Genomic DNA, 23,901 nt, shown 5'->3' with positions numbered 1-23,901 from the left:
GGATGGGATTGAATAGTTCAACTGGAGAGAATGGACATCTTAACAACATAGGGCCTTCTGATCCATAAGCATCTCTTCTCTCTCCATTTATTTAGGGTTTCTTTAATTTCACTCAGCAATATTTTGTACTTGTCCGCAGAGTGTTTTTGCCAGAACCTCCTAGCTTCTGAATCCAACGGTTCCTTTCAGTCCCAATCTTAATAGACCTCTTCAGTGCCCAACATTGGACCATTACCTCTTTCTTGCCTCCCCAGACTTTCTGTCCTCACCCTGCCTTTGTCTTCCTTCTATTCTTTGGATAGACCGATCCTATTCTCCCACAGGTGCTCTCCCTGTTTCACAGGAAGCTGATCAGCTATACTCCAGGTGGCTGCAGTTAAATGGTCAGCTGTGTTGGTGAAGATCTGTTCTGAAAGGAATCCTTCCTTGGATCTTTTAGAGAATGGTCTGCCTTCCCTCCAACAACTGTGGGATGATGATATTTTAAAAAGTGTCTTTTAAAAAGATACCATTCTTGGAGTGGGTGAGTCTGGAGATGGGGGGAAATTGCCATGCTAGAAAACCTAGCAGTTTTGCAGGGTTTTCTATCCACCATCTCAGCCTCTTGAGCTCTCCATGGTTTTCTTTGAATCACTATTTTTAACGATGCCCATTTAAAAAAAAATACTGAAATTTACATAACATAAAATTAATTCTTTTTTTTTTTAAAGATTTTATTTATTTATTCGACAGAGAGAGTGAGAGAGTACAAGCAGGGAGGAATAGTAGAGGGAGAGAGAGAAGCAGGCTTCCGGCTGAGTAGGGAGCCCGACGCGGGGCTCGATCCCAAGACCCTAAGATCATGACCTGAGCCGAAGGCAGACACTTACCCATCTGAGCCACCCAGGCGCCCCGACATAAAATTAATCCTTTTAAAGTGAACAGCTCTGTGGTCTCTCCCCATTCTCCCCTAACCGTAGCCCCTGGCAACCACCAATCTGTGTCATTTCTCTGTGGATTTATCTATTATGGATATTTCATATGGAATCATACCATATGTGTGACCTTTTGTGGCTGTCTTTCACCTAACATAATGGTTTGGAGGTTCTTGAGTCACTTTTTTTTTACGTTCTATTTTGTTAAACTGTTCTCTGTCACTTAATGGGAGTCCGTGGTTACCCAGCCTGTCCGATGAAACTGTAGTAGATAATCGACAATATTAACAGTAATATGCAAACAGCAGTGTTGTCTTAGGGATGGTGATCGGTGCTGCTTGGCTCTTGGTTCTCCCAGAATTGGCTTCGAGTGCAGGCAAAGTTACACAACGTTACACTTGACATTTCATCAAGAAAAAAACAACAGAACATCCCAAATTAACTTCCTCATTAGCAAGATGCTACCATACGATGTGTTTAGGAAAATAGCAGAGAAAGACAGGAAGAACTGACCGTTGAGAGCCAGCTCTGGAGGCTCTCAGACCAGTGCATGAGATACAAAAATTGTATCCTTCTGTCTCTGTCTCCATGCTTAAAACCCGGCTCAAACAGTTACCTAACATGGCACCTTTTGTGGGTCCGTCAGCAATACTAGTGACCTAAAGTGGCTTCTTCTGTGTGCCACCTTAGGGACAATCAGAACAAACCTTCCTGCATTCCGGTCAGCGCAAACATTAACCTCCAGGGGGCCTGGAACACGAATCCGGAGGGAAGTCATTGCGTGGGCATAAACAGGATGGACCACCAAAGGAGGAGTCAGTGTTGTCAGCAGTCCTACAGTCCCTCTTCCTAGCTGTCATATGGCCATGAAGTCATTTTGGGGAAAGGGAACTACACCTGCTCTCGGTACAGCCGTCGGTGGGTGCTTACAGCCTTCTCAGCGAACACGCTCTGGTTTAACAAGCGCAGCCAAACGACACTTCTCTAGTCGGCCTTCCTCCACGCACTGTGAGCGTCCAAAGACTAGTCCCATCTGCCACACAGCAGGAACTTGGCAGGTCCACTCCCCCCAGGTCGCAAGCCCAACACGGAAACAGCTGGCCAGGTTGGCCAGCCTGGGCACTCAGCTGAGCAGCCCTAACTGAAACTGGCAGACGCACAACCCGCCCCCGCAACCGCAGCCCAGGCTCCGCCCCTCGGCGCCCATTGGCTCATTCAATTCACGCCGCGCCTTCTACAGCCGGGCCGGCGGCGTGCTCTGTGTGCCGGCGCCTCGGCTCGCGCAGTCCGGGGCTGCGGGAGCCGAGACGCATCCCCGTCGGGTAGCAGCGATGAGCACCCCAGCCGTGCCCCAGGACCTGCAGCTGCCCCCGAGCCAGAGGGCTCAGCCCGCGTTCAGAGGTGAGGCCCGCGGTGGCGGGAGCGGCGCGACCCGCGGGCGCCTCGTTTGCCCGAGGGGACGGGGGCGACCGTGGGAGAGGGGGGTGGCTCGGAGTCAGCGGCTGGGGCCTCAAGTCCGCCGACCAGCTTCGGCCCTGACCAGTTGTGTGAGAACCGTGGGCAGATCGCTCGGCCTTTCGCAGCCGCAATCTCCGCATTTGCGAAATGGACAACCAGAACGGTGCCGGGTCCGTGGTGTTAGTGTGCGGGGCGGAGCGCCTCACGTGCCGTCGTTACTGGCCGGGCGTCACCCACCGGTGGCGGAGACGGGCCTGCCGTGGAGGAGTCCGTTTGGCGAGGGAGGGTGCGCGGCACTCCTGTCCGCCCCCGGGTTGGGGACTCGGGACCTGCGGGGGGGGCGGGGCCGCGCCCGGGTCGAGTGCCGACTGCGCTTGCGCAGGGCGCTCCCGCCTTCTGAGTGGAGAGCAAGTTTGTTTTTTTTAATTTTATAATTTTATGTTAGTCACCATACAATACATCATTAGTTTTTGGTGTAGTGATCCACGATTCACTGTTTTTGTATAACACCCATTGCTCCATGCAGTACGTGCCCTCCTTAATACCCATCACCAGGCTAACCCATCCCCCCACCCCCCCACCCCTCTAACACCCTCAGTTTGTTTCTCAGAGTCCATAGTCTCTCATGGTTCATCTCTCCCTCCGATTTCCCCCCCTTCATTTTTCCCTTCCTTCTCCTAATGTCCTCCATGCTATTCCTTATGTTCCACAAATAAGTGAAACCATATGATAATTGACTTTCTCTGCTTGACTTATTTCACTTAGCATAATCTCCTCCAGTCCCATCCATGTTGATGTAAAAGTTGGGTATTCATCCTTTCTGATGGCTGAGTAATATTCCATTGTATATATGGACCACATCTTCTTTATCCATTCATCTGTTGAAGGGCATCTCGGCTCTTTCCACAGTTTGGCTATTGCGGACATTGCTGCTATGAACACTGGGGTGCATATGGCCCTTCTTTTCACTACATCTGTGTCTTTGGGGTAAATACCCAGTAGTGCAATTGCTGGCTTGTAAGGTAGCTCTATTTTTAATTTTTTTTTAAAATTTTTTATTGTTATGTTAATCCCCATACATTACATCATTATCTATTTTTAATTTTTTGAGGCACCTCCACGCTGTTTTCCAAAGTGGCTGTACCAACTTGCATTCCCACCAACAGTGTAAGAGGGTTCCCCTTTCTCCACAACCTCTCCACCGTTTGTTGTTTCTTGCCCTGTCAATTTTTGCCATTCTAACTGGTGTAAGGTGGTATCTCAATGTGGTTTTGATTCGAATTTCCCTGATGGCTAATGATGATGAATCTTTTTTCATGTGTCTGTTAGCCATTTGTATGTCTTCTTCCTAGAAGTGTCTGTTCATGTCTTCTGCCCATTTTTTGACTTGATTATTTGTTTTTTGGGAGAGCGAGTTTTTGGGAGAGTTGGGGTTGCCTCGTCTGATGCTTCAAATTTAACACAATCGATTTTATGTAAATCCAGGGTTGGCTGGGTCTTCAGAAATAATATTGTTAGTTCTTTGTCCTGCACATAGGAACTCAGAGGAAAGAAACTCTTTCCCAACCCAGCTCTGGTACATTAGAACTTGGAGTCTAGTGTCTCTACTCTGCTATTTAGTTTCTTTAAAGCTTGGCTTTCAGTAACCCTATGTTGAAAATGACGTTCTCCAGATTTTTCACTTTCAAACAAGAGAGAATGTAATTCTTGTGCAGTGCTTGTGGGGACCTTTTATGGTAACAATCTCTTAAAAATGGGATTATTTTTCAAAGGCAATACTGAACTGGGAAATATCCTGTTGTATGTAAGATGTGATCTCTAGTAGAACATTTTTCGAAGTAAGATGTTCATTTAGTGAATATTTATTTGCTGTTACTGTTGTAACAAATGTTGACTTGTTGCTTTTTTGTTGTTTAGAACAAAGAAGACAAAAACTCAAGGAACATATGTTAAAAAGAAAAACTTTTTTTGCATACAAACAGGAAAATCACATACCCAGGTGAGGTCAAATTTTCTCGTTTCAGATCTGTAAAATTATATCAGAGCTGTCTAATAAAAATGTAATTGGAGCCACAATTGTACTGTAATTTAAAATTTCTGGGGTGTCTGGGTGGCTCAGTGGGTTAAGCATCCCATTCTTGATTTTGGCTCAGGTCAGATCTCAGGGTCCTCGGATTGATCGCCACTTCTGGCTCCCCTCTCAACAGGGAGTCTACTTGTCTCCCTCTACCTGTGCCCTTCCCCCAGCTGGCTCTTTCTCTCTCTTAAATAAATAAATCTTAAAAAAATTTTTTCTAGTAGCCACATTTGAGAAGTCTTTTTATATATATATATATATATATGTGTGTGTGTGTGTGTGTGTATTATTATGTCCAATCATTAGTTTTTGATGTAATTATTTATATTTTTTAAAAAATATTTATTTATTTGGGAGAGTGCATGAGCAGGGGATGGGCAGAGGGAGAGGGACAAGCAGACTCCCTGCTGAGCTCGGAGCCTGTGGTGGGGCTCAATCCCAGGACCCTGAGATAATGACCTGAGCTTAACCAGCTGAGCCACCCAGGTGCCCCTCTGAAAAGTCTTTTTAAAAGATGAATTGTAATAACATTTAATCGAATATATACCATGTTATGATTTCAACATGTAATTCTTAAAAGTTATTGTGATATTTTACATCCTTTTTAGGTACTGAGTTTTCAAAATCTTGGTATGTATTTCACACTTTCACACGTCAGTTTGGACTAGGCACATTTCAAGTGCTCAGTAGCCATACCTTCTTGGATAGCACAGTATTTCTTCCCATGTAAATTAATTGACACTCTAAGATGAAACAATTAATTTTAAAGCAAAGTGTTTGTATATATCAAAATATTGACTTACGGTTTATGCACTGCTACAAAGGTCAGTCTTAATTTAGTAAGGTTTTTACTGTGTGGGGGGAGGGGGAGAGGCATAAATGGTTATTCTTCAGGAGGTGGCTCTCCCCAAATGTTTAGAGATCATTTGTTTTAGTCTCAACCCTCCATAGGAATATCTTGGTGTTATTTTGTTAAAATTTAAAAAATAGTACATGGTTGTGGCTGAAACAAAGCCCCATGAAAGTATATAAAGCAGATCAAATGCCCCCTCTAGAGATAACTGTTAGTAACATCCTTTAGGTTCCTTCTGGCATTCTAAGAGCATTGGCTTTAGAGTGATAAGGACTGGAGTCCATAAGTCTGCCACTACAACTGTGTAACCTCAGGGGAGTTACGTGGCTTCTCTGAGTCCATTTACTTATATTAAAGTGGGATAGTAATGTGTGTTCCTTGGGGATCAGATAAGAGAGTGAATGCATTGTGCTATGCCTGGTATATGGAGAGAGCCCAATAAGTGGTAGATAATGTTTCACGATTTCTCGGTGGCTTTACACGCAGAGCACTGGTTCTTGAGTTACTCTGTTCTCCTGGTTTCTTTAGTTTCTCCAAACAGTTATTGCTATATTTTGGTTTTGTAAATTCTTCATACCCTTCCTCATGGTTGGAAGTGGTCAGATGGTGCTTATATTTAGGAGGTACAGATGACAGGACTTGGTGATGGATTAGGTATGGATGGGACGTGAAAGAAAGAATGGCCTTTAAGATGACCCTGAATGTTCCAGATTAAGAGCTACCACTCAATCCAACACCTGACCCTGATACTATATCCTATTGTGGAAGGTGAAATATTAGTAAAGACATTATTAGGTCAGTTTTCAACTAGAATATAAACAGATGAAAGGATATATCAAGTTGAATTTATAGATTTGATAACCACTATGGTTATGTAAGAGAAAGTCACTATTTTTAGGAAATAAACACTGAAGCATTAAGGGTTTAAAGGTAATAAAGTATGTATCTTAACTTGAAAGATTCAGGTAGAAAAAATTGCATGTACTCCACACAGACACATGTTCAGAAACAGTGTAAATAATAACGCAAATGGAATAAAAGGTTAACACTATGTAGATCTGGGTAAACAGTATATGAATATTCTTTGAACTATTTATAATTTTGCAACTTTATGTAAGTTTGGTATTATTTCCAAATTTTATTTTATTTTATTTTTTTTAAAGATTTTATTTATTTATTTGAGAGAGAGAGAATGAGAGAGAGAGAGCACATGAGAGGGGGGAGGGTCAGAGGGAGAAGCAGACTCCCTGCCGAGCAGGGAGCCCGATGCGGGACTCGATCCCGGGACTCCAGGATCATGACCTGAGCCGAAGGCAGTCGCCCAACCAACTGAGCCACCCAGGCGCCCTTATTTCCAAATTTTAAAAATTCTTTTTAACTTTACATTAATAGGTTACTTTAAATGCTTTAAATTTTCATTTACAAATCCTGCATTTCTTCATTTAAAACAGAAATACGATCCTAGATTTTTTATTTGAATAATTGAGTGGCTAGTGATACCATATATCAAGATGGAGAAGACTGAGGGAGGAATGGGGGAATCTGGAGCTTTGATTTGGCCATGCTAAGTTTGAGGTACCAACAGGACATCCAAGTGGAAATGCCAAATAGTTACATGTCTGAAGGGCTGGATTGAGATTGGGACCAGAGATTTAAACTTGGAAATTATCAGTTTGTAGATGATATTTATTTAAAACTTTGAGGTGGGATAAGATTACTAGAGAGTGAGTAAAGAGAATATTAATTCAAGTAAGAGCATGACTCTCAACTACTATTTATTTATTTATTTTTATATTCATTTTTAAAAAAATTTTTTTATTGTTATGTTAATCCCCATACATTACATCATTAGTTTTAGATATAGTGTTCCATGATTCATTGTTTGTGCATAACACCCAGTGCTCCATGCAGAACGTGCCCTCCTCAATACCCATCACTAGGCTAACCCATCCTCCCACCCCCCTCCCCTCTAGAACCCTCAGTTTGTTTTTCAGAGTCCATCGTCTCTCATGGTTCTTCTCCCCCTCCGATTTCCCCCCCTTCATTCTTCCCCTCCTGCTACTTTCTTCTTCTTCTTTTTTTCTTTCTTAACATATATTGCATTATTTGTTTCAGAGGTACAGATCTGAGATTCAACAGTCTTGCACAATTCACAGCGCTTACCAGAGCACATACCCTCCCCAGTGTCCGTCACCCAGTCACCCCATCCCTCCCACCCCACCCCCCACTCCAGCAACCCTCAGTTTGTTTCCTGAGATTAAGAATTCCTCATATCAGTGAGGTCATATGATACATGTCTTTCTCTGTTCTCAACTACTATTTAAATAAGGAACTCAATTGGGCCGTGGGGTTTATAGTACTCTTAAACACAGTGGGAAGAAAAGAAAATTCTGAAATTCTTCTGGGTTTACCAAGAAATCTTACAAGTACCATATTTATTCCTTTCAGAAAACAGATGTCAACTTAAATATTGTTACTTGAGCAACAAATTGTTAAATAGACGACCAATCAGAGTTGCAGCTTTTCAAAATTAAATCATTTTATTTTACAATCTCTAATGTGGGTATTTTAAGAATCCTGTTTACATAACTCTGGTGGGGGCAGTTTTATCATAACAAGACAGAATGGGACAGAACATATTTCAGTATAACTCTCCATACTGGACAGGTGAATAAGGTGGATTCTCCTTATCCTGAATTTTTTTAAGTTAGCAGTTAAAAAGCCAGCAATATCAAGACTAAGTACGAGGATTCTGTTAGCACAGACAGAAAAGGAGGAGTCCCTGAGAAGTATAAAACTAAAAAATGCAGAAGAAAAATTTTAAATTTATTTTTTTTTAAAGATTTTATTTATTTGAGAGAGTGAGAGAGAGAGAGAGAGCGAGTGCACAAGCTAGAGGGGGAGAGAGGCAGAGGGAGAAGCAGACTCCCCATTGAGCAGAGAGCCTGATGCGGGGCTCGATCCCGGGACCCTGGGATCATGACCTGAGCCGAAGGCAGATGCTTAGTGACTGAGCCCCCAAAAATTTAGGAAGAAGAGAGACAGACTTAATAGAAGTAGACCACTGAGGTAGGAGGAAAAGGAGAAGAGCTGGTGATTGGTAGCAAAGTGAAGAAAGTATTGAAGGAAAGAAGAGTGGCCGCCTGTGTCAGGTGCTGCTTAAAGGTTCAGCAAGGTGAAAACGGAATTGACCCATGAGTTGTAGAAACATGGAAGCAGGTGACACTGGGAGTCTGCAGTAGAGTGCCGAGGACACGCTCCCAAGAGGCGTGGGCTGGGGAGAGAATGGAATGTGACAACATGGGGACAGTGTGTATAGATACATGCTTTTGAGAAGTTTTGCTATAAAGCAAAGAGAAATGAGGCCGAAACTGAAAGGGAATGTGGAGTTTAAGGCTTTTAAGATGAGATATAATAGATAGTGTTTATATGCTGATGGGAGTGATGTAGTAGAGGGGCAAGTTAAGAAGAATGAGCAAATTATCACAGGAACAAAATCCTGAGTAGGCAAGCAGGAGAACACAAATATTGAGTTTGACCTTGAGTCAGCATGGTGTCAGTTCATCCGTAGACAGGAGGGAAGGCAGAATATGTGGGTACAGAGGCAGATAGGCTGACAGTCTTTGGTGGAGGAAAGAAGGGCTAATTCTTGTTAAGACTGCGTCTGATTTTCTCAGTGAGATAACATCACAGTATACTGTATGTCCGGAAGTAATAGGGTGTCTGATTAGTTAAGGTACCACATTGGGAGTCCCTGACAGGTGGACCCTGAGCATCATCTCCCACCCCACACCAGACTACAGACCAGTGAATAATAACAGGAGTATTTGCCATCAGGTAGTGAATGCAGGAGCTTAAACTGGGAAGACATTGCTCTGTTCAGTGACACATATTGACTCTTCTCTGCCATCATCCAAAATGTGTAATACAAGCTGTCAAAGTTCTGCCCCTTGTCCAAACAGACTGAGCAAACAGATGTGAAAAGCAATGTAACCCAGATTGTCATACAGATAAGTTTTGTTCATGCTAAAATATATACCTCTTACATTTTAACATCTCTGAACTGGGGATCTTAGAATCAATGGCATGTCTAATTGAGCGTGTTTTTTCTTTTCTTAATGGAATGCAGATTGTTATAATGACTTGTTAAGAGAATCTCATGGCCTGTACAAACCAGTCTGTATTTGTTCAAAGGAGTGTAGGTCAAATTCTTGAGAAAGCATTTGTTTTGGATATGTATTCTAAATGCATTGTCATCTAAAAAGTAAAGTCCACATTTGTAATAAATTGGGCTGTCAGTGGGTATGGAAAATTTTGGATTTCTTTTGGGAGAGCTATTTTTTTCTTTTATTCTTTTTAATCAAAGTATAGTTGACATATAATATTATATTACTTTTAGGTATACATCATAGTGATTTGACATTTGTACACATTAAATGCTTACCATCGCAAGCGTAGTCACTTTCTGTCACCATACCAAGTGACTATATTCTCTATGCTGTACTTTTCATCCCCATGGCTGACTTATTTTATAACTAGAAGTTTGTGCCTCTTAACTCCCTTCACCTATTTCATCCACCCCCCCATTGCCTTCCTCTCAGGCAACCTGCAATTCTCTGTATTTGAATCTCTTTCTGTTTGTTTATTTGTTGTTTTTTTGTTTTGTTTTTTTAGATTTCACATAGAAGTGAAATCATATGATATTTGTCTTTCCCCAACTGTCTTATTTCACTTGGCAGAATACCCTCAAGGTCCATCCATGTTGTCACAAATGGCAAGATTTCATTCTTTTTTATGGCTGAGTAATACTCCATTGTGTGTGTGTGTGTGTGTGTGTGTGTGTGTGTGTGTGTGTATGTGTGTGTGTGTGTATGTATGTGTGTATATATATATACGTATATATATGTGTGTATATATATATACCACATTTTCATTCATTTACCAGTGGACACTTAGTTTACTTCTATATCTTGGCTATTGTAAATAATGCTGCAGTAAACACAGGGGTGGATATATCTTTTTGAATTAGTGTTTTCATTTTCTTCAGGTAAATACCCAAGAGTGAAATTACTGGATCATCTGGTATTCCTCTTTTTAATTTTTTGAGGAACCTCCATACTGTTTTCCACTGACTGCACCAATTTATATTTTCATGTACAGGGTCTCCCTTTTCTCTGTATCCTTTCCAACATTTGTTATTTTTTGTTTCTTTAATACTAGCCATTCTGGGGGTGCCTGGGTGACTCGGTCAGTTAATCATCCGACTCTTGATTTCGGCTCAGGTCATGATCTCAGGGTTGTGAGATCGAGCCCCACATCCGGCTCCGTGCTCAGCATGGAGTCTGCTTGAGATCCTCTCCCCATGCTCATGCATGTGCGTGCTCTCTCTCTCTCTCTCAAAATTAAAAAAAAAAAAAATACTAGCCATTCTGACTGTTGTGAGGTGATATCTCATTGTGGTTTTGATTTTCATTTCCCTGATGATTAGTGATGTTGAGCATCTTTTCATGGGTTTGTTGACCATGTATGTCTTTGGAAAAATGTCTGTACAGATCCTCTGCCCACTTTTTAATTGGGTTTTCTTCATGTTGAGTTGTAGGAGTTCTTTATAAATTTTGCAAATTAACCCCTTATCAGATATATCCTTTGTAAATAACTTCTCTCACTTAGTAGATTGCCTCCCTCCCCACCCCCCACCCCATCCCCTTGAGAGAGAGAGTGTGTGAGTGGGGGGGTGGGGGGTGGGGGGGGGACAGAGGGAGAGAGAGAATCTTATGCAGGCTCCACACCCAATGCAGGGCTCAAGGCGGGGCTTCATCTCACGACCCCAAAATCATGGCCTGAGCCAAAGAAAATGTTGCTTAATAAAGGTTTTGAGGATTTGTTTAAGTGACGAGGAAGAATGGCTTGGAATGAGATTATCAAATGTTTACATATTCTGTGTAGGGAGGGTGTTAAGACTTTTAAGAAAATACCTTTAAATTCCTCAGCTATCTTGTTTACACTATTAAGTCACTCTGTAATAAGAAAAAGGACGAATAAATCTCAGTTCCATTCTTGCCTCAATTTAAAATTACAAAGTCAGATGATTGTTAATATTCTCTCATTCCTCCCCGCAAAGAGAAAACTTCCTTGGTACATGGTTAAACTTTTTTTCATATTTTATTTTTTAAAGTAGCAGAGACCAGAAAGTGATGAACTCTGAGGGCCAAGTCCACGAAGAGACAAAAGTTCTGAAATTTAAAACAAAAATGGTAAGATATGCACATAGCCCTCCTAAACTGTCCCTCCCCCCCCCTTTTCCCTTCCTAAACTCTTAAAGTTTGTTCTGAAATGCTGATTTGTCTTAAATCACTCTTTTAGGCTGGTAAAGAAAATGTCAGTAGACCTCCTGGGAACAAAAATCATGTAACAATGGGAAAAAATTGTATTCCTTTAAGACCTTCTAATGAATTAACCAGTTCAACAGTAGCAGTTGACACACATAATTTTGAGGATAATAATCAAATGGGACAGTCCGTACCAATTAAAGATGACCCTCAAAGTCAACACATGACATTAAGCCAAGTGTTTCATCTTAAAAACAACAATAAAAAGAAACAAATATCCATAGAAAAACCAAAGCAAGATGCTAACATGTCCAAGAAGCTTGTGCTCGGGTCTTACCGTGGCCAAATTGTTCAGTCTAAGATTAATTCATTTAGAAAGCCCCTCCCAGTCAGAGATGAGAGTTCTGCAACAACGAAGAAGCCTTCAGCTGCTGTCCCTAAAGACCCAGAGCCTCCACCCACAGACACTCGCAGTGCAACAGTGAGAAGTGATAGAGCCCCAAACGTGGTGACCACCACGAAACTTGGGAGCACTGCAGCTCAGGACAGACAGCTGGTGCGGCCTCCTATCAGAAGTCACCGCGACAGTGCTCAGGACGCTGTGAAACTGGGCATCGGGCGAGCCACTGCCAATGTTACAATCCGGAAGGGGCCTCGGGAGAAAGAATTACTGCAACCAAACACGGTTTCCTCTAGTGCCAAAACCAGTTCTCAGGCTGTAGAGAGAAAGAAGACACTGTCAAGAAGCCTGACCTCTGAAACTGTAGCCAGGCCTGCTGTGTCTTCTAACACCAAACTGATACAGAAATCAAAAAGCATTGACCCTCGCAGACACACTATAGCAAAAGCAACTCTTGATAGATCGGCTCAGCCCAAAGAAACTGCAGAAGAGAGAAAGTAAGTAGATGTCATTTTTTTGGCTTAGTTTTCAATAGAGTACCACTTGTGAATTTGGCTTATAATCTCCTTGAATATATTAGAACTTGTGTGGGTGTGGAATCTCCTCTGTCATAAACAGACCAGCTGAAGCAAATTTATGTGGTGGAACAGTGTGACCTAAGTTACTGTGCTTGAGTCTGTTTCATTAGGTTGTTGTAATGTAATCTGAGTTACAAAGCTTAATACAATTGGGAAATATTTTATAACCTCTCCATTTAAAAACATTTAAAAATTTTATAACCTCTCCATTTAAAAACATTCTTGGGGTGTTTGAGCATGAAATGAACATTGATATGTTCAGTATTTCTTTTTGTTCGAACTTGTGAACTTACGTGTGGCCTACATGTGGAACTACTTAAAGACCTGAGTTATTTTTTAACTTCTCTGTCTGACAGAATTCTCTCATCAGTATCACAGTAATGCTTATGTCCTGCTTCTAACTCTAGAGTTCGTCTGGGTGAGTGGAAAGCTGGTAAAAGAAAAGTGCTGAAAAGGCCTCCTAGCTCAGTGGTTACTCAGCCTGAGCCTGAAGGGCAAAACGAAAACTCAGTTGGGTCCTTTTGGACGACCATGGTAGAAGAAGATGAACAAAGATTATTTACTGAAAAAGTAAACAAGACATTTTCGGAATGCCTAAACCTGATTAATGAGGTACAGTCCTTATATTTGTGTAATAGTTTATAGTTTGCAAATTATCTTATAAAAGTTCTCTTACTAAATTACCTTGTCACTCTTTTGACCACGTAATGTGTTAGTGGTGTTATGTAGACGTAATGTTAGTTGTGAGATTCTCTTTAGCCTTTAATGGACCGCATTTTCATTGAGGACATATACATATATCAAAGGGATAATTAGGTTTTTTAACTTGATTTTTTTTTTTTTTTTTTACTTATAAATATTGTATTTCTCTAAGATGTTAATATAGAATGGGCTGGGGGTGGATATTCACTCTGATACTTCTATTTTTTACATTCCTTCAGGATATTTAGATACTATTTTTTCTACTCATTACATATTTTACCAAAGACTAGCAACGTAAATTGGTGAGTCATTATCACAGATTAAATTCAAGTTAACTAAAATATTTGCAAACAAAATTCCATTAATCGAAACCAACATCATCATGGTCTTAAACTTACTGTAGAGTTTCACTATTTGGACCAAAATCCTACAGAGTATAATAACTCCAGAATGTTTCCTTTATTTCCTGGCTATTTTTTAATCTTGATTTGGTCACCCATGGTGTCTAAGATCCGTAGCAAGAATGAATATATAGAGTATGATTTCAAACCTTACTCTGGTCTTCATGAGTGTCTTTAAGCTTTTTGAAGACCAGTGAAAATTAGGATTGGAGTTTCCCTATTATATTCTTATTTCTGCTCAGCTGGGGTTTGTCATTGATACTGTGGATGTTCTCTTCCCTACCCTCTAACTATATATAGCTCTTAAACTTAAATCAACCATTACAGATTCATTTTAACCTTAATATCAAGACCTGACAAAGACCGTTTTTAAACACCTGCAAGCTATTCCCCCTCATAAACATTTGGTAGTTGCAAAAATTCTAAATCAAGTATTAAATGGAATCTCACAATATATAAAAGGATAATCATCAAGACCAAGTAAAGTGTTAGTCATTTTTTTTTTAAAGATTTTATTTATTTGAGTGAGAGAGAGAGCATGAGCGGGGGTCGGGGTGGGGGGGAGGGAGAGGGAGAGGAGAAGCAGACTCTCTACTGAGCAGGGAACCTGACATGGGACTCAATCCCAGGACCCTGGGATCATGACCCAAGTCGAAGGCAGGCGCTTAACCGACTGAGCCACCCAGGCACCCCAATGTTAGTCATTTTTGACTACTATTTTTCTCAACTAGTATTTCATTGTTTTCATGCTTTGTACTCATGACTAATAGGCTTCTTGCTAGCCATTCAGAATAAGTTTGGAGTGAGGAAGAGAACAGTGGATATTTTTATGAGTAATTTTCTACCAACTTTTTCTCTAGTTATCATTAATCTTGATTATAGTACAATTACTTAATTGTTCATAGTTTAGAGCCTAAAGGATATCACTCACTTTACTTCTTGCTATTTTAGGGGTGCCCAAAAGAAGAAATATTGGTCATACTGAATGACCTGATTAAAAATATTCCAGATGCCAAAAAACTTGTTAAATATTGGATATGCCTTGCACGTATTGAACCACTCACAAGTCCTATTGAAAATATTATCACAATCTATGAGAAAGCTATTCTGGCAGGGGCTCAGGTAAGATTAAAACTTACTGATCTTTACTAATACACTGTAAAGGAATTCAGAGTTATTTTGGAGTACATCAAACATAACTTGATAAAACTGTGGTTACGTATGTAGTAGTAAGGAATATTTAAAGGCCACAATGATCACATATTATAAAAGCTGTTTCTCAACCTTCTAAAACTTGCTTATGAACTAGTGACAATCAGACCTTAGAAGATGGATATACACTGTAATGTACATTTAATGAAACTGGCCGTGAGAAATATTTTAGCACAACATGTCATTTTGCACGTTTCCTAGTTAAGAAATCTGGGAAATTGAATTTTTAATATTAAAATTTATTTAGCAAATATAAAGCCAAGTGGAATTAAACTAACTTTTAAAATGTTAGTAGGTTCTGTGGCTTTGTGAAAGAATTCTTTCACTTGAAGAACACTTCTTAAATGTTCTCACATTTTTATGCCATATGTTTGGTCCTGCCCACACATAGAAAATGGCAGTAAACTAGTTTCTCTGATATATTAGCGCCATAGTGGTTTGATACCACACCTCTCCCCTCTTCCTAGTCTATTGTTGCAAGAGGCTCTGGGTATAGAATAAATTGTATTCTAGGTTTTTTGGTTTGGCTGGGTTTTTTGTTTTTATGGGCAAATGTTTCTAAAATGCATTTCCTTTTGACCAAGTTTCTCAAAAATGCATTTTGGAGATTATTTACAGAGAGAGTTTTTAAAAATTCCTTTCTTTAGCCTTTCTTTAAGAAAGGTCTACTCACTTTAGTCTCAGCAAAGCCAACAGATGCTATTTGACCTTGCACTTGAATCCTAAATCAAATATTCAGCAGATATTCTCTCAAAGGCTATTATGTATAAAACATTTTGCTGAAGGGTAATTGTATTTGACAGAATCCCACCTGGAAGAGGGTGTGAGGTTCCTACTCCATGAACCAGAAGGGACATTACTTAAGGTGGCTTAAGGCAGAATAGCTAGGATGCATAACCGAGCCAAGGACTCACATAGAAAGCAGGGTGTAAAGAGAGAGAGATGTGACACTGGAGCAGAAAGTGGAAAACAAGGATTAAAATTAGCCAAGAAAATTGAAAGCAGGATGAGTGAGTAGTTCAGGAATATGTTCTAGAACTAGGAATATGAGCCAGAACTTCCCTTTTATATAATATCTTGAGTATGTTGCATTAGCAATCATAGTAGTACAAAGGAACAGAGTAAGTGCTTACATGTTCTGGCATATAATGGACAGTCAGTAAAACTGTTGAATTTGAATGAGTGAAATGTTAGGCTGGTCAACCTTGAGCTGTTCAAAGATGCATTTAATAGCATGTGAAAAAAATACATAACCATGGACTTGAATGTAGGAGAAAAGGAGTAAACTTTATATTAAATTTACTTTAAATTTATATTATTAGCTCTTTAGTAGATACTAATGTTAGCTTGCTACTTGTTCATTAATTTTGTTTATATCAGACAAGCAGTTAAGAGTTACCAGAGGCTTAAGAAAAATTGTAGAGAAAAATTTTAATCTGATAATTCTACCCCTTCTGTTCATTTTTATTCTATAAGTTGGAAAGAGTCATTTTCAAAAGTTCGAGTGTCAAAATAAATATTCTGAGAAAAGAAACATGATCTAAGAACCACTGCCTTGTTTTAAAGTTTGAAGTATAGTCACTGTTTTAAATATTTTTGACTTGAACAACCTGGTTAATGTCTGAGAATATAAAACTTGTATTTTCTTCATTAAAAAAATTAAGCCTATTGAAGAGATGCGACATGCAATTGCAGATATTCTAACAATGAAGAGTCAAGAAAAAGTGAAATATGGTAAGTTTTTAATTTTCTTCAAGTGAATTGTGATTTTATTAAATTTCCTTGAATTATTTTTCTTTTATCTTTTTAAACTTTTTAAATTTGTAGGATGTTTTTCTCCTCTTATGTCTGTGGGTATACCTCTGAGATTCAGTGGCCTTATGTAGTGTAAGAATTTTTAATTAGGATCTCTGGTTCAAAACCCAAATTTATCATTGAGTGTTTGTGAAAGTTAGCTTACCTCTCTAGGCCTTAATTCCCTGTGTTAAAAATGAGGCACTTTGATTAGATGATCTCTAAAATTTTATCTATTAAATTCTATCATCTGTTCTATGCTCTAGAGAAGCTCATTCAAGAATTCTCTTTGCTAGGGATAGTAGATAGAGGGAAGAGATTCATTAGCTGTCAGGTATATGAAATGTAAACATTTTCTAGGTTCAGATATATCCTATAACTGAAACATCTCTTGGTACAAATCTCTAATAATTGCCTAGTAGTCAAATCTAGAGGTCTTTTCACCTTGCTGGATTTATCAAGATGTCTCAAGTATTTCCCATCAAGCATGTTTTATTTTGAACTCGTTGTCTTCCCTCATTGCTTCCCCAAACCATCATCTCTTCCTCCCAAAAAAGAAAAGGGAAAAAAGAAACAGCTCTGTCATTGAAGATGCCTAAGCAAGGAATGTTATAAGAGATGCCCTCAGTACACCTGCACACTCATTCAGATGTGCACATGCGTTTATTTGTTAAGCCCTAGCTTAGAAATAACTCGTAAATCAGGCCCTTCCTTCTCACTGATGCCTACCTCTCTGCCACCTTGCTTAGAGACAATCACAGCCTTGTTTGTCTTCTGATCATCACAGATCATTCTTTTTTCTTGCCATTCTAAACCATCCTTCATAGTGATCAAATCTGATTGTGTATCTGTTTCTCCAGTGAAGATTGGTTTTTTGGTTTTTTTTTACCAAACTTCTTGCATGTAAAGTTCATTATAATCCAGCCCTTCCTACCTGTCATCACCTCCTCCCCACGTTCCCACCGTGCTCCTCACCCTATATTCTAAGCACGCTGGCCCGTTAGTTTTGTCTTAATAGGTCATTGCCTTTTAAGCTTCATAACCAAGATGGTCTTCCTTGGTCTTGTCAAGTATTCGTTTCTCAAGACCCAGCCTAAATGTCATTTGTGAAGATTTCCCTAGCCCTCTCCCTGTCCCTCAAGCAAAGGTAGTTTTCCCATTTTATGGGTTCCCATAACCCTTTGTTCTTACCTCAGCTATATAGAATTTTTCTCATTTTAATTATTTTCAAGCACGTCTCTTCCATGGAATGTGAACTTAAAGGACAGGGATGGTTTCATTCTTACATCTGTATCTATAATCCCAACCCATAGATGATAGTGAATATTTGTTAATAGTTGTCAGTGGTATTGGCTTAGGAAAAGTAATAGTTAGGAGATGGCAGTTTAGTTCTTCTATTTTGAAAATCTGACCAACTATGAATTACTTTAATGTCTTCTGATTTTGCTCTTCAACTTCGACCAAAAGCTTAATCTATAAATGTATTTCTGTAGGAGAAAGTATTGAGGCTTGTGCAACTAAGGAATACATCCAAGAAGTCGACAGTGAAGATACAGGTGTTAATCTAGAGTCAGGAAGAGCAGAAATGGAAAAGAAACCTAGAAATGTGGTATTTCAAGATGGTGAAAAAGAAGAAGATGACAAAACAAAAGATCCAACCAATGATGTTAAAACCCCCAGTACAGAAACCAGGGGGAGTTGCTTAATTAAATATAATGTGTCTACTACACCATACCTACAAAGGTAAACTTTCAAAATGTAATGTGCTGTGATTTGTTTTTATGTTTAGGAATAATAAATATGGTATCTAAAAATCTTTAGCTTCCAGTTAGAAAGGTTTCAAACAAGTCAGTATCATTGGGACACTTCACCTTTTGTGTGTGTGTGTGGGTGAGAGAAAGAGCGCGTATGAGTTGGGGAGGGCGGGGCAGGGAAGAGAGATCTTCAGCAGGCTCCACGCCCAGCATGGAGCCCTGTCACAGGGCTTGATCTGACAGCCCTGGTATCATGACCTGAGCCGAAATCAAGAGTTGGACACTTAACCGACTGAGCCACCCAGGGGCCCCTGGACACTTCACCTTTTAAATACTGTATTTGGAGATGCCTGGGTGGCTCAGTCGGTTAAGCCTGCCTTGGGCTCAGGTCATGATCCCAGGCACTCGGATCAAGCCCCTTGTCGGGCTCCCTGCTCGGCGGGAAGCCTGCTTCTCCCTCCTTCCCACTCATGCTCTCTCTCACTACCTCTAACGCTACCTCTGTCTCTCTCTTTCAAATAAATAAATAAAATCTTAAAGAAAATCAGTGTATTTGCTTTGCTTTTACCCTAAGTATTGCCATTTTGTAAAAGAAAACTTTGACAACATTTTACTTTAATGTCTGTCTGTTATTGATAATAGTAGGTTTTGGAATTGAGCAATTAGCCAGTTGTACAAATATTAAGAATCTACTGTGTACAAACTGTGACAACACATAGAGAAAAGAATAAGTTCCTAACCACAAGGAGCTTTCAGTACCTGTTTTTCTATAAGACAGGCAATCACATGGTTGTAACCTACAAGTTACAGGATGATAAATGGCATAAAAGAACAAAGTAAAAACGTTAATGTTTTTTAACTCTGGGAATAATTTTGTGTCTTTTTAGTGTAAAGAAGAAGATCCAGTTTGACAACACAGATACTACATTCAAAGAGCTGAAGTTTCTAACACCAGTTAGACGTTCTCGACGTATTCAAGAGAAGACTTCTAAATTGCCAGATATGTTAAAAGACCATTATCCATGCGTGTCATCACTGGAGCAGTTAACAGAGTTAGGAGGTGAAACCGATGCTTTTGTATGCCGTCCGAATGCAGCGCTATGCCCCATGTACTCAGAGCCTGGAACAGCACAAGAGAAATAAAGTGATGATAAGGAATGGGGCTTCTGTTTTTCCTGGGGGCTTTTGTTTGCTTTTGTATCTTTTATGTCTCCTAGGAGTTGGCCAAGTACCTAAGTATTCATGGCAGTGCGCTCTTCTACTGATGTTCACATTATAGCAGGAATTGCCTTCTGTGCAGCAGAAAGCTAATCCTACCTTGTCAATCTCAGCAGAGGGAGTTCCTAAGAAAGGTAAATTTTGTCAAGTAGTTTACTATGTTCCTTGAATATAAACAGGTTTGATCATAATGTTGGCTTGTTCACTTTTAATAGTCTTAAATTGTTAGTCATTAAATATAAGTAATGCAGCAGACAGAATACTGACTTTTTTTGCCTGTCCTTAATTTTGGATCAGTAGGAAAGTCGATAATTGTAATGTGATGACCCCTTTCAAAAGTGAAGACATGGAAGATTTAGCTTGCTTTCCCACCCAATTCTTGTTACCCGGGCTGCTGTGGTCTCTTGTGCTTTGGCTCTTCACTATCACTTTCCATCAATGCTAGTGAGTCTGTGGTCTCTGTTGGCTTCTTTTTTATTGTAGCTGAGGTCACCACCAACAATAATTAACTAAATGCCCCATTTCTAAGAGGAAATACTTTGTAGTAAAAAAGAAAATGTGCCAAACGCAGTGGGTATTTGAAACTTTAAATCTGAGTTTCTTTCTTTAGTTCCTTTTGTAACTTGGCTGTCTAAAATGTTAAAACTTTAACTTTCCTCATTTCATTTGATATAGTTGTAGACTATTAGAATGGAATTAGAGAAGGAATATATAATGTCATTCTCATTTAGGTAGTATTTTTAAAATAACTAATATAAAATATAACTAATATAAAATATAATAAAAACTTTACTATTAAGTCATGTCCCTTGAAACATGATAGTTATATAAACAGTTTCTTCTCCCCACACATTAAGTATCATCCCTAAAATTGTTTTATAAGTCTCCAAACTAATACCTAAATACATCCTCTACCAATTCTATAGTTTCAAAGATTCGATAGTTTTAAAACTGTGTGTAATATAAATGTGCTTGAAAATCACAGTCTTATGTTCACTCATTCCATTTGTATAATAGCACCTATCTTTGTTCTGTTGTCTTATGCTCTAGAGAGGAGTTTTATTCTTTTATAAACTGTGTTCCTAATATTTATAAATAAATATATCTATATAACGATGTTTCAGTGACATTTATTTCAACAAATATGAAATGCTGTTTACAGTGAAATTTGAACCTTGCTTTTGAAATACATTGTGGTTGGATTTGACTTGGGGGTTTTAATACTTAAATATGTGCTTAATGGTATATTTCCTTTTGAAAAATTTATAAATTTATCGAAAGGTTTTCCTTAATTTTTACCTTAATTTTTTTTGTACTTTGTATGAATGGTGCAAAATGTGCCATTTTGAAATAAACTTCAAGCTGGCCTATACTCTCAGCTTTATAATAAGCATACCATGTGGTTCATTTGGCCATATAGAGTAGCTTGGAATGTCTCAGTGAGAGGGAACTTGAGATAAACCATTCTGTTTGGAAAAGTTTCACAGAGTGCTTTTTTCCCCCCCTCCTCCCTCAGCTGTGGGAAAAATCTGTCTCCTTAAATAATCCTAGTGCTAACTTTTACAGACATGGGTCTCACTCCCTTTCAGGTGCTTAAAAACAGTTATCACGTGTCTGACCTAGGTTTGTTCCAAGCTAAATATCTCCAAGCATATAATATATGGTACATGAGCTTTGAAGTCCAGCAGATCTACATTCAAAATCTCAGCTCCTACCTTCCCTTAAAAGTTACGTGACTGTGGAGAAGTTAGTTGAACCTCATCTTTCCGAGGGGTAAAGTGGAGATGATCGCCTCTGTTATTTTTGTGTCGTAATTTCTGGCTGTCCCCTTGGTTGATTGGCCAGAATGGGCACCTGACCCAATCTGGACTGTCAGAGTCCTTTCCATAGGTATTTGGGAATCAACTGAGTCTTTTCTATGTAGTTAGACCTGAAATAAGTAAACATGAGGTACTGGGTGACCATATGAAGGTTGCAGAGTAAAGGTGACCAGTAAACCGAATGATGAAGTGACTACCCAGGCAAAAGCAAGGAGCCTCCTGCCTGATATCTTCTATACCTCCTCACTGTGTATTCGAATATGTTCTTGTTCAATCCAAATACAGGCAAAGCACAATTTTTCTACTCCAACCACACCACCCTTTTTAAATGTTACTAATGATTATAGTAACTTCCCCAATTTTTTTCTGTGTATTTAACATATACATAGACTTATACACATATAAACACGTGTGCGTATGTGTGGATTTTGTAGGTTTTGTTTTGCTTTGTTGTATGGTTCTAAACTTGTCTTTTTTCTAGTTTAAGCTAATAAGGAACTTTTCATTGACCTAGATCAATGTAACATTAAGACTACATGGGAACTTTTTAACTTGGTCTACCTTTTCACACTGTTTACCACTGCAAGCAACATCTAACACTGGAGGATAGTGGTTAAGAATCAGACTTGAGTCATACCGCCTGGGTTCTAATACCAGTTCTACCACTTACTAGCTGTGGGACCTGAGGCAAATAGCCTCTTGTGCCTCAGAGATAATTGTAGCTTTAGGGTTGTTTTGGAGATTAAAATGAGTTGATAGCTAACACTTATCCCGTCCTACTCTAAGCACTTCACATGTATTGACTGACTTAAAACAGTGCCTAGTACCTTGTATATGTTATCTATAGTAATATTTAATTTCCAGTCACTGCCCAGTTCAGAATCTCCCCTGACTGGGATCCACACCTTGGCAACTGCTGGAGAGAAAAGGGGTCAGATCTGTTCTCACTATTTCTTCCTCCATACTCACTAGTCTGTGCTTGCTGATCCTTAATAGACTGAATTGTGTCACCACAAAAAAGATATGTTGGAGTCTTAAGCCCCAGTAGAGTGTGACCTTATTTGGAAATAAGGTCATTGCAGGTGCAATTAATTAAGATGAAGTCAGACCGATCTAGGGTTGGTTCCTAATCCATTATAATGGGGAAGACGATGTGAAGAGACAGGGAGGAGATAGCATTCTACAAGCCCAGGAGAGAGGCCCAGAACAGGTCCCTCTCTGAGTTCTCAGCAAGAACCCTGCTGACACCCTTATTTTGGACTTCTAGGCTCTAGAACCGTGAGACGATATGTTTCTGTTGTTCAAGCCACTCGGTTTGTGATACTTTGTTAGGGCAGCCCTAGCAAACTAATACACTCATGGAACAAGATAAAAAGTCCTTTTCATGACTATGGACATTGGGCGGGGGAAAAAAAAGAGTTGGGTGTTTTTATGACTTTTGCTGCAATGCTGTCAGGAATATAAAGTGGTTGGAGTCTGTGCTTGTGGCTAATCAGCAGGAGCGTTATTTCATGGAAACTTCAGCTTGTAGCAGCATTCTGGGCATAGGCATGTATAGTTTTGTTTTTGTTTCTTTAATTGAAACCAAGCAGAGCAGATGTTGCAAATGTTGGCCATTCAGAAAGAAGATGATACTCCAGAGACCCTGCTCTTATCACTACATTTACAGAATAATCACCTATTAACTCTACCATTTTATGGTGAAACACGTTCAGCACTTAGAACCAGAAGTTGTTCCAAAATATATTCTAATATATCCATTTTGACTTTCACAATACTCCTAGGAGGTAGGTGCCATGCCTTGCTGTATGAGTTTCCTAGATTTGCTGCTGTAACAAATCACCACAAACTCAGTGGCTGAAAACAACACAAATGTACTCTCTTCTGCAAGTCAGAAGTCTGGATTAGATCTCACTGGACTAAAATCAAGATATAAGCAGGATTGTGTTTCTTCTGGAAGTTCAAGAGGGCAATTTGTTTCCTGGCCTTTACCAGTTTTGTTTTTTTTTTTAAGGTTTTATTTATTTGAGAGAGCAAGAGAGAGAGCAGGTGGGGAGGGGCAGAGAGAGAGGTAGAAGCAGACTCCCTGGTGAGCAGGGAGCCTGATGCAGGGCTCAGGCGTAGGGCTCCATCCCAGGACCCCGGAGATCATGACCTGAGCCAAAGGCAGACGCTTAACCAACCGAGCCACCCAGGCGCCCCCTTTTCCAGCCTCTTAAGGCCTCCTGCATTCCTTGGCTGGTGGCCCTATTCTTCATCTTCAAATCTCTCTGACCACCACTCTGCCCCTCTCTTCCACTTGGAGGTGCCCACCCGGAAAATCCAATCATCTCCGTATTTTAGAGTTAGCTGGTTGGCAACCTTAATTCTACCTGCAGTCTTAACTGCCCT

General features: G+C 39.8%; 1 protein-coding gene across 6 annotated transcripts in view; it reads left to right on the top strand.

Annotated features, from left to right (window-relative positions):
* The window catches only part of CKAP2 (cytoskeleton associated protein 2), a 94,614-nt gene extending 73,717 nt beyond the window's left edge, over positions 1-20,897 (top strand). For 2 of the 6 annotated variants that reach the window (XM_078070412.1, XM_078070411.1), the window contains exons 2-9: positions 4,290-4,371; positions 11,481-11,556; positions 11,666-12,528; positions 13,017-13,221; positions 14,664-14,834; positions 16,589-16,658; positions 18,212-18,461; positions 19,360-20,897. In XM_078070412.1, coding sequence (XP_077926538.1) covers positions 4,319-4,371; positions 11,481-11,556; positions 11,666-12,528; positions 13,017-13,221; positions 14,664-14,834; positions 16,589-16,658; positions 18,212-18,461; positions 19,360-19,615 — 1,944 coding nt within the window. In that variant the 5' untranslated portion in view covers positions 4,290-4,318 and the 3' untranslated portion in view covers positions 19,616-20,897. Of the gene's footprint in view, positions 1-2,133; positions 2,316-4,289; positions 4,372-11,477; positions 11,557-11,665; positions 12,529-13,016; positions 13,222-14,663; positions 14,835-16,588; positions 16,659-18,211; positions 18,462-19,359 lie in introns of those variants that run through there. The other 4 variants (XM_078070410.1, XM_078070409.1, XM_036101351.2 and 1 more) reach the window with 3 other exon arrangements.
* Positions 20,898-23,901: the final 3,004 nt, after the last annotated feature.

This window comes from Halichoerus grypus, chromosome 4, assembly GCF_964656455.1.
Source record: "Halichoerus grypus chromosome 4, mHalGry1.hap1.1, whole genome shotgun sequence".
Lineage (NCBI taxonomy): Eukaryota > Metazoa > Chordata > Mammalia > Carnivora > Phocidae > Halichoerus > Halichoerus grypus.
This window is presented reverse-complemented; position numbering and strand designations above follow the sequence as displayed.